Genomic DNA, 10,189 nt, shown 5'->3' with positions numbered 1-10,189 from the left:
CAAACATGGCCAGCACGGGTCAAACAGTCAAACAGCTTTATAATAATCATAATAATCATAATGGTGGACAAGGAAAATTGCCATGACCTTGACTAGTGCAGCTGCGCAGCAGCAGAGGATATGAGCTTGACCGGCAATGGTTAAATCCTGGCTGATTAGTTGTTATGCGGCCAATGGTGGTGACCGGCAATATGATCTGCTGAGCTTGTCACAAGCAGAAACAGACTGACGCCGATCCCATCAAAAAAATTGAATCACACGCAAAAGAGCATTATTCCTATTTTTCAATTTACCATTGACCAAATTTCGCAATAAGCCAACTGTATGCAAATGCATTAAAAGCTTAACCTTATCAAATTTGTTATATATATATATATCTATATATAGAATACGGATAAAAATCTGCACAGCAATACGTGCAAAGAACCATTTTAGTAAAATTATCTAATCTTTTTTTTGTTTTGAACAATTTCTTTTTCACTATTTCATTTATTAAATATCGTCGTCTTATTGTGCTGAAGTTGTTGTATTCAAACAGAGAAAAGAAAAGAGCAAAGTGCAAAAATTGTGCCCTCAATTCCAATGCAAATAAAATCATAATCGTAAAAGATAAAAGGGGGGAAAGAAATTAATTGAATAGTGATAAAATTTTATTTCTTTTTATTTCACTCTGCTGGAAAAGTCAAATCGATGAATACGAGAATATGTGGGAAATATTAATTAAAGCTGTCATTTGCATCACCAGCAGATGCACCAAAGAAAAAAGCGTCGCTGTTTAATTTCACTGATAAAATCAATCAAATATCCGTCCATTCTAAGCATGATGTAAATGAGGATTGAGTTGCATTTGCACGCATCTCTCTTCCCCCCCCCACACATATACTTCTCTCTCTCGTGCATTCTCACCGTGTTAGCTTGCTTTAAATAAAACACCTGATGTAAATTCATTTATTGAATGCTTTAAAAGAATAGAATAAATGCATCGATTGATTGATGCACGATGAATAGTTACAACAATAAAACACAGCCTAACCAAATTTACAAAATTTGCCTACAACACAATGAATAGATGATGGAAAATAGATGCGATACATTTATTATGCATGATCAAAATGTCGCAAGAGAATTGCCAAAAATCAAAATATATACAGATAAATTAAAGTATTTTTATTGGTGTAAGGTATATATGTATTTTTTTTCTTTCAACGCCTCTTCAACAATAGCAAGTAGAATTGCAGAACAACAATAATAACAGTAATAGTAATAGTAATAATATCCGACTTGAAAAAAGAGAATAGAAATAAGCTGAACAAGGTGTAGATATTTGAAAAATAATATGAAGCCATATTGAATTTCAAGTTCTCATTGTAGCAGAATTTCAAACAATATTAAAAAGTTGCTGCTATTATTACTATTGAATTGTCAAGTTGATAAATTTTACCAGTGCGATGACAATGAAAGGATCAGAAAGGGCATTTGCTTTATATTGCTTTTGATAATGCCGACCCAAATGAACTGAAACAATGAATGAATCTGGCAATGAGAATGGTCAAGCCTGTGCCTGAGCGCAATTTATTGAACATCAACCAGCAGTGTACAATGATGGAAAGCTTTTTATAAGAGTTCAAATTTCAGAGAAAGAATTTCAATTTGGGGGGGGGGCGGTTCTATCAATATGAGCCTAGCCCAATTTTACAACGAACCAATCAAAATTACCGCAAACGCGCGAGATGCTGCACCAGCATAGAGCACGACTAAAAGTGAGTAAAATTGAATACTTTCCAAATTAGCACCAACCAAACGATCGACAAGATCAAAAGCGATTCGATCAATTTGATTTGATTTGATTAAAAAAATAATCATACAAACACAAATCTGTCTACAGATTCTACTCAACCCTGAGCTAATTGAAAATTGAAATTTGCCAATTTGCATTTGTTGCTGCATGTAGCGCGCAAAAATGAAAACAAATTGAACCTACCTTGAGATACAAAACTGCGCTTTGCAATGTCACAAATGCACCATCGACGTCTATCTTTCTGTATCCGACAACAAATACGCAAGGAGCGGTGTTGCACTGTCGTTGTGTAGATCTGAAATAAATTGTTGTCAGTTTATTAAAATAAATAAATAAACATATCGAAATTAAAATTACAGCACACCAACTGACAAATCCGAAGAAAAATTTCCACCTGAGAAATAAATCATCAAGCGTGCGTACGTTAGAATTCAGTTCAGTAAAGCCAAAATCAGTATCATGTCATTCTCATTTTACAACAAAGTTTCAAACGATGATTAAAAAAATTATTTTTTAAAACAAATCTTATTTAAAATCACACATGATGAATGGTGTTGCTGTTTTTTGTACTTGATAAATGTTAGAAATAAATAGTTTATCAAAGACGACATTTATGAAAAAAATATTCTGAAATAAAAAAGCTTTTTTTTGTATAAAATAAAAGCTAATATTATGCTTTCTATTTTTTGCTTGCATATTTTCCGTACTTTCCGTGACGTCCACAGAGTGAACAATGTGGACGATGATTCATCGCTGCTAACAACGAAACGAACAAGCAGTATATGCATTTCTGCAAACACAACATCACTAACTACTTCGCTCTCTCATCGTTCAACACTCGACATTCAGTGAAATCTATATCTCAAGTTTGGAAAAAATATTACATTCAGATCATCATCATCCGCTGAATACTTTGAACAATCTTTATTTATTATCATTTTCAATCGGTTTTCTACATTCAGCTTGTACCCCTCAAGTTTAACATTTTGCATACTGCTCGCTTATTGGTGTTTTATGAATTGGAGAAAAAAAGTATTATCGAAGATTTTATAAAAACCAAAAAAAAAAGAAAACAAGAAAAGAGGAAAAGCTTACTTTTGAATACGATAAAAGTATGCCAAAGTTTGAGCTAATGCTAAGAAGACTGTGGTACCGGATGCAATTTCCACGCTCGACCTGTTCAGTTTGGTAAGGTTGACAGCAACAACAGGTCGACGATCGTATAATTTGGCGCCTAATCATCCAATTATAGTTAAATCGTGAAAAAGAAAAGCAAATGGCAAAAAAAAGAAATATGCATATATGTCTCTAGGTACCTGTATAAGTAACAATGCCTGATTTGATCAGGTCAATGCAAATGTCGTCGATGGTTTTCGGACATTGTACGATCAACTCGGATTGCACTGGTACAACGACGGATGATTGGATTTCTTGTGTATTCGCTTCGTCGTCCTCTTCTTCGTCTTGCCTTGCCAGGTTCATCTACAACTTGACACATGCTCAACATTTGTTGTCCAATTAATAAAAAAAGCATATTTAAAAGTGAAATCAAATCAAATAACGCGTCCAAGAGAAAAAAAATCCAAGAAATGGCAAAACACTGCCGACGAACAACACAACGCCACAGACTAAAATCTGACGAAACAGCAAACACTGAGCAGGCAGAGAAGACTTTTTCCACAAGAACCGCCCTTTGTTCAATCTGACCAATGAAAACAAAGGTCCACTGACAGTGGGGGTAGGCGAAGTGAAACTCAACCGCACCTGCTCTGAATGTCAAGACGGAAACGAACCCTGAACACCATTAGCTTTAAACAGAGATTACGTTTTGCACTTTGTCGCCTGATGATGCAAAAAAAGAATGCGTTCACGACGACACCACTTCACCACTGGCTATATTGGCAAAACGTGTTTAACCACCCCTTGACCAGCTGCTGCCCAGTCCGGCAACAAAGCAAAAAAAGAAGAATAAGAAAAATACCCTGCTTGACCCCGGATAGACAATATTGAATGACCCCGTGTGGTCAACTGTCGCCGGCCACGACCCGACCCGACAATCAAACAATGTCCACCACAGTCGTTCAGCAAACAGTATATCGTAGGTAGGTAGGTTTTTTTTCGACACCTCACCATCCGCCGACAGGTGACGCTAGAAAGTAAAAGCATCGGCCGAAATCCAGCAACCTCTGCCATGATGACACGCGTCTGCTGTCGACAGAGTTTTTTCTTTTTTGCTCATTTTTTGCTCTTCCCATTCTGATTGACAACTGACAAACGCTTCTTCTTCTTCTTCTAGTCCACAATTGACCAAGATGGGAAAGATAACGTTGGCAACTGGCGTCGTCGCCTTCGGCAATTGATTACGGCATAAGATGATGATGATGACCCAAGCGAGCAAATCATTATCCGCAACAATTGCTTATCCATTGAAAATATTCAAATTAAATTATTGCATTTCCACAGCTGGAATGCAAAAGTTGGTCGACAAAAAAGGCAAAAATGCCCCCCTCCCCCACCTGAACGTAGTGGTCGCGCACTTGACACAGCTTTCAATCAACGCTGCTTTCGTTCGTCACTGATGGGAATGCCCCAATGTAGACAGAAAGGCAACAAGTGGACAGATTGTCACCTTTGATACACACAAGAATACCAGCGAAGAACTTCAACGTACACATCTCTACCCTCTCTCCGTTCAGTGTTGATCTGATCCCACCCAGTGAATGCAGTCAACTGTGTCACTTTTGTGGTAGATAATGTCAGTACAGAACTATTCTCATTTCACCAAGTTAATCGTATCGATAAGATGTTTTAATCGAAGAAAAAAAATCAAAAACTGAAGTGCCAAAACTTATTCATGCGAAACAACTCTCTGCGAAATGCCCAACCGCAGATATCTTGATCTATTATAATAATCATCATCATGGAATCGGTGAAGTGAACAAGTGCAATCAATCTACGCGTGTCCATTTGTTGCCTTGCACAAATGGAATTGCATTAATAATAATAATAATATTTATTGCATTGCAAAATAACCAAAAATGAAATTCATCCGAGTTAAACAAAATGATTCCCTCGAGCACTGACGATGATGTGATATGAGGATAATGAGAACAATTCAGATGCAAAACAAAAGACAACTAATTATCCGCTGAAATGTCCAAAGTGGACAAATGCTGTTGAAAAAATTTTTATAATCTTGCTCAGAGAAGAAGAAGAAGAAGAAGAAACGATGAAAATTCAATGCCAGTTAATAACAACTGCTCTTCTGCACATCCACGACGCTATAAGTCAAGATAAAATAAATAATATAACGTTCGTTAGCAGTGAAAAACAACAAACCCTCTTCTTCTCCAACCAACCACTTCTTGCTAATAATAATACAATCGCGCGAAAATCGTAGTAAAATGATGATACGTTTTTCAAAATTTGTCCATGGAAAAATTAGCAATTCAATTTCAGCTTGTAAACGACAAACGATAATATCATTTTCATGATTAACAGAAACTTTGCTTAGTTAAAATACAACTGCAAATGTTAGAGAAAAAAAAGCAAAAAAATAAAACAAAAATAACAAGCGAAAGCTTAAAAGCAGAAAAGCTGCAACAGGCGACAAGATTAGAATAATTAAATGTATCGAAAAACTGAACAATAAAAAATATACAACAATTGCCTTCACAAAAAGATTTCATTGTTAAAGTCAGTCAGTGCTTGTAAAATCAGATGTTGCTAAAATTTAAATTGCACCTGCGTTAAATTTGAAACACAAAAAATATTATTAAAAAATGAAATTCTATTCATACATAATATTGACAATGAATGAATGAATGAATGAATGGAAGCAAGAGTTGAAGCCGACAAGTGAAACATACTTTTGCATGACATCTGGAGCAGAGTTTGGTGTCTTTCCAACGTTTCCGTGGGGTTATTTGCCAATATATTAACAAAAGTTGGCAAAGAGGATTCGATTTCAGTGAAATAAACGATAAAATGATCGTTTACACAACGTACGATCGATCTCATGTAACAAAAAGCTTCGACCTGACCAAACTTTGAGATGTTTCACCGATTGAACAACGAAACTTGTGCAAAGCATCTAACTGTTTGTTCACTATTCGAATAAATTTGTCATTTAAAAATTTTGAAAAAAAATATGCACTTTTTTTGCTTTTTTAAATGTAATTGTAAATAATAATAATATGAAAAGCAAAATGTACATATTTATTATTTTATTCCGAACTTTTACTGTTGCGAATTGATTTGGGACCTTGGTACTCAGTAACTTTGTAACCTCAGTTGGACGACGATGGTTGATTGTGATTTTGATGAAGCACAAATGTGCGCCTTTTTGGGTCACCAGTGTAAAGTGAAAATTTGCTAATCTGTTGCGTCATCAAGTTTGTGCATATTTTGAGAGCAATTTGGGAAAGAGAACGCAAACATGCTTGCTATCACAAAGCCCCGGCGGTCAAGTGCAGCTTTGCACTTCGTGCTTCAACTTCAACGGCTGGGTTCGAAACAAACAAACAGACTAACAAAGCTCAAACTTACTTATTCGATTAAAAAAATATACAATTCAAACTCTGCACAACTGCAGAGCAGAAAGGCTTCTTTTGAATCATTTGAATGAACAAAGTGCCGTTTACAGGTTTCGAGTGCAAAGTAAAAAGTCAACATGCCTCAAACAAAGCATACGATAGAAGAAGAAAAAGAAGATGAAGAAAGAATAAGCTTCTAGAAGCTTGGTGGTTATTTTATTTTAGCTTCAAAACTGGCTTGCTAATTTCCTGTCAAACAACTAGCGAACAGAGAAAGCTCGATTGTTCAAAAACTATGCATGCAGCAAGCACTACAGTTCAGAAGACTAAAACCAAAATACTTTCCACGCGTACTATTAAAATTATGCGTACCATCAATGAAAAATAACATTACAGATTGTGATTTCCTGATCATATTCTATTATGAATATCTATCTACATGGATAAATGGTATTATGGATAACCAGCCATGCGAATCAGTCAATATATTCTCTGCCAATTTGCAAAATCTATAACTTGGCAATTAAACCATTTATAAACTTACAAAGATGAATTTGAATTTTTTCCAAAAAGAAATTCAAATGCAATACAGTATTTCAAAATCTAGCTCAGTTGATCGATGAAAGCTGATAGCAAAACAACAACAGAGCAAAAGCAAAGAAAAACCAATCTCGAATATTGAAACCTGCCATGCAACCAGCTTGATATATTCAAAAATTTGTACTGTAATCAGTTGTTAGCAGAGTGGCGAAAAAAAAAAGAAGGATGAAATTCTGTACAGCAAATGCAATTTTTGTTCACAAAAGAAAAATCAAACAGAAATGGAATTTATTCTTGTAATAAATAACTTGATAAAAACTAATTCGAAGAACAAATATTCGAAAAACAACCAACACCGGAGTAGGTTTCGCCTGCTTCGAGTAGGTGCAATTGAAAAGCCGGTGTTGCATTTGACTACAAACAATGATTTTGCATTTTGCAATGGAAAAGCATATATTTTTTTCCTTTTTTTTGCAACCGAATACAACTGCAACAAATTAACAATTCGACAATTGCAATGCAAATGTTTCAAATGGAAAATGAGAACCGAAAAAAAGCACACCCATCAAAAATGGAACGTTTTCTGAAATGCAAAGCCAAAACGGATGAACATAAAAGCTGAAAAGGTACATTTCATTCGATACTGTAGAAGAAGAAGAAGAAGAACCGATGCAAATTTATACAAGCCAAACACACACACACAAGTAACAATTCAATTCTTCAATATATCTAATATATATATATGTATGTATGTATTTCTTTTTTTTTGCTTTTTTGTCACACAAACACAAATTCAGCAGTGAAAATAATGTTAAATTTGATTGAAACGTCTTGTCTAGTCGTTTTTCAATCATCAACACGCCAGCCAACACGCATTTTATTCAAATAAATAACATTCATTTCTCCAAGGATAAATGCAAATTGAAAAATTGCACAGGAAATTCAGTTGAAGAAGAAAAACAAACAAACGAATATGAACGACAAAAGCAAACAGTTTAAAAAGTTATGCTTTCCTTTTTGCAAATATTTTCCCTTATTCAAAATTGGAATTGATGAAAAAACAACAATAATAAATTAATAAGTAAATTCTATGTTCAGTTGAAAATATGCAAATGAATAGAATTATTCTCCAATGAAATTTATATAATTTAATTTAATAAATTTACTGAATAGGAACGATCAGGGATGATTATTAGTGAAAACATAGCACAAATGTCAGATTCGTAGGAAAAATGTATTTTTAATAAAATATTTCATTCGCAGAGTGAAAAAGCTTTGGCACTATGCAGAGAAAAGCTACTACCTCTGATCATCATTGGGGAAAAGATCAATCAGTATGAACGTGAAAATTGAATGAAAAGTTAAAATTCTGCTAGTCAACATCGTCGCACTGCATAATAATCAACGACAACAAAAGTGTATGACAATTGTAATAAATCAGAAAAATAATGGATTAAATTTAAAACTTGCAAATTTAACTCGTTCGTTTTGCCGCTTGGAATATTGGCTGATTGTTGCTTTCGTCAACAAGCCCACCAGCCGCTTGTTGTTAAAATTGGCGACAAGAAAATTAATCAGTCAAAGAAAGCATATTAATTATTAGTTATTGTTGTTGTTTTTTGTTTTTCAATGAATTTGAATGTTGAAAAAATGCGCAATAATTTCTCATCTTTCTTCCAATAATAATTAACATATTTGAAAATAGAAATGCATTATTTGGAAAAATATTTTACCTTATCTTAGTCAGTGTACAGTGCATCGTAACACTTGAACATTAGAACTTGGAAATTTTAAATTTAAAAGTTGTGATTTAAAAAGATAAAAATTAATATTCTGAAAACGGTTGTCGCCTATTGCTAAATATGCTGATATATTGCAAAAGTAGACGACTTAGCAGAAATTGTTTCCATGAAAAAATATAAATATGTATTAGCAAAATATATTCTTTTTATATGTATAAAGTAAAAGATGATTGTAAAAAGAGTATTATTATTAGTAGTAGTAATAGTAGTATGGTTGCTATTATTGGATGTAAATGAGAAAATTTGAAAAGCGGCCTTTTACAGTAGTAGGGATAAATTTGGCGTACAGAAAGAATAATTCAAGGCCAAATTCATAAAATAAGGTGATCACATTCGACATAAAAGCGTCAAAGCATGAAAAAGCAGCAAGCACCATTATTTACGGCCATCTAACAACTAGCCGGGCCAAGTCCGTCCGTGCAAATTAATCGTATCGAAAGGAGGGAGGGGGGTGGTGGGTGCAGAGGGTATATAATTAAGGGTGGTTTTGGCGGAAATTTTTTTTCGTAACAATCTCGTCCTTGACCAAATGGGCTGCAATGGAGCGCATAACGATCATCTGCTGTAAAAACTGCTATTATAATACCCAAACACAGCCAGTGTCTGTCGTCATTTTCCCAAGCACATTTTTCATAACTCCATTGCTGCTGATTCGTTTCGAAACCCAATTGCAAAGCAAAACTGTGTCAAGGCTTATGAAAAGCAACAAAATGATCGTAAAAAATAATATATATCACTTTTTATATTCAAATCTAGAAATTTAAAGCAATCTGAAAGCGAAAAATGAAAAAATGCTATTCGCTTTCATGGTTCGGCTATGCTATATTTTTGAATAAGTTAACAATTGAAAAGAATGTGTGCGTATCATTTCATCTGCAACTTTTTCCATTATTACTTCACGCTGATATTCTATTAAAATTTGAAAAAAAAGCAAATTTATACTTGTATACATTTTTTATGTTATTTCAATTTAGTACAGTTATTTACATTTCATTCATGTGCGAATGAATATATGATTTAAAAGAAATTGATAAATTTTTGCCCTACAGGTAGCAATTACCATAGGAAAAAGAACAAAAAGTACCGCCTAGTTGAAAAAAGAGCTTCTATTTACGGATGAAAAATTCTTACTGACTGATATATATATATATATATCTATTGGAAGGTATATATAGATCATAAATCACGTCACCAAAAATATACAACATTTAAGCAAAACTTAATTGAAACATTCACATCAGCCAGCACATATCAAAAAAGGAATTTATTGCCTCTTGTTAATCATCAAAAAATAAATAAATGAACAACCCAAACCCAAACATGACACTGCTTCGACAATTATTCTTTCCTTTTTTTACAACTGTAAAATTAAATTGCAATTGCAAATACAAAGTCGTACATACACTAATTTTACAGGAAATATACAAAAAAAAACGTCAGCATCGGTCAAGTGGATAATGTTCTTCACATCAACAGAAATAAATTAAAGCCGAATGCAAAATAAACATAGCTGA

The 10,189-nt window shown here is 33.9% G+C and overlaps 3 protein-coding genes across 3 annotated transcripts; all 3 read right to left on the bottom strand.

Annotated features, from left to right (window-relative positions):
* Positions 1 to 2,889: 2,889 nt before the first annotated feature.
* On the bottom strand, positions 2,890 to 3,280 carry Tsp_05674 (conserved hypothetical protein). Its single transcript, XM_003371987.1, has 2 exons — positions 3,115 to 3,280; positions 2,890 to 3,032 (listed from the first exon to the last, which is right to left on the bottom strand). The coding sequence occupies exons 1-2, from the start codon at positions 3,278 to 3,280 to the stop codon at positions 2,890 to 2,892; spliced, it is 309 nt and encodes a 102-aa protein (XP_003372035.1).
* A 1,755-nt stretch (positions 3,281 to 5,035) lies between these two features.
* Positions 5,036 to 5,818, bottom strand: Tsp_05675 (conserved hypothetical protein). Its single transcript, XM_003371986.1, has 3 exons — positions 5,668 to 5,818; positions 5,138 to 5,302; positions 5,036 to 5,079 (listed from the first exon to the last, which is right to left on the bottom strand). The coding sequence occupies exons 1-3, from the start codon at positions 5,816 to 5,818 to the stop codon at positions 5,036 to 5,038; spliced, it is 360 nt and encodes a 119-aa protein (XP_003372034.1).
* Positions 5,819 to 9,064: 3,246 nt separating this feature from the next.
* Positions 9,065 to 9,627, bottom strand: Tsp_05676 (conserved hypothetical protein). The gene is made up of 3 exons (XM_003371985.1): positions 9,618 to 9,627; positions 9,518 to 9,584; positions 9,065 to 9,356 (listed from the first exon to the last, which is right to left on the bottom strand). Exons 1-3 carry the CDS (start codon positions 9,625 to 9,627, stop codon positions 9,065 to 9,067), a joined length of 369 nt encoding a protein of 122 aa, XP_003372033.1.
* Between the last annotated feature and the right edge of the window lie 562 nt (positions 9,628 to 10,189).

Source organism: Trichinella spiralis, assembly GCF_000181795.1.
Source record: "Trichinella spiralis strain ISS 195 chromosome Unknown Scfld9, whole genome shotgun sequence".
Classification (NCBI taxonomy): Eukaryota; Metazoa; Nematoda; class Enoplea; order Trichinellida; family Trichinellidae; genus Trichinella; species Trichinella spiralis.
The sequence above is the reverse complement of the archived record's forward strand: the minus strand, read 5'-3'. Positions and strand labels throughout refer to the sequence as shown.

Coding starts and splice junctions, on each gene's coding strand:
- Tsp_05676 (XM_003371985.1), bottom strand. Junction 9,357..9,517: donor CGCACACATTCTTTTCAATT/GTTAACTTATTC, acceptor GCCTTGACACAG/TTTTGCTTTGCAATTGGGTT.
- Tsp_05675 (XM_003371986.1), bottom strand. CDS start 5,818: ATGAGATCGATCGTACGTTGTGTAAACGATCATTTTATCGTTTATTTC. Junction 5,303..5,667: donor GCTCCAGATGTCATGCAAAA/GTATGTTTCACT, acceptor AACTAAGCAAAG/TTTCTGTTAATCATGAAAAT. Junction 5,080..5,137: donor GTTGGTTGGAGAAGAAGAGG/GTTTGTTGTTTT, acceptor CTTGACTTATAG/CGTCGTGGATGTGCAGAAGA.
- Tsp_05674 (XM_003371987.1), bottom strand. CDS start 3,280: ATGAACCTGGCAAGGCAAGACGAAGAAGAGGACGACGAAGCGAATACA. Junction 3,033..3,114: donor AGGCATTGTTACTTATACAG/GTACCTAGAGAC, acceptor TTGGATGATTAG/GCGCCAAATTATACGATCGT.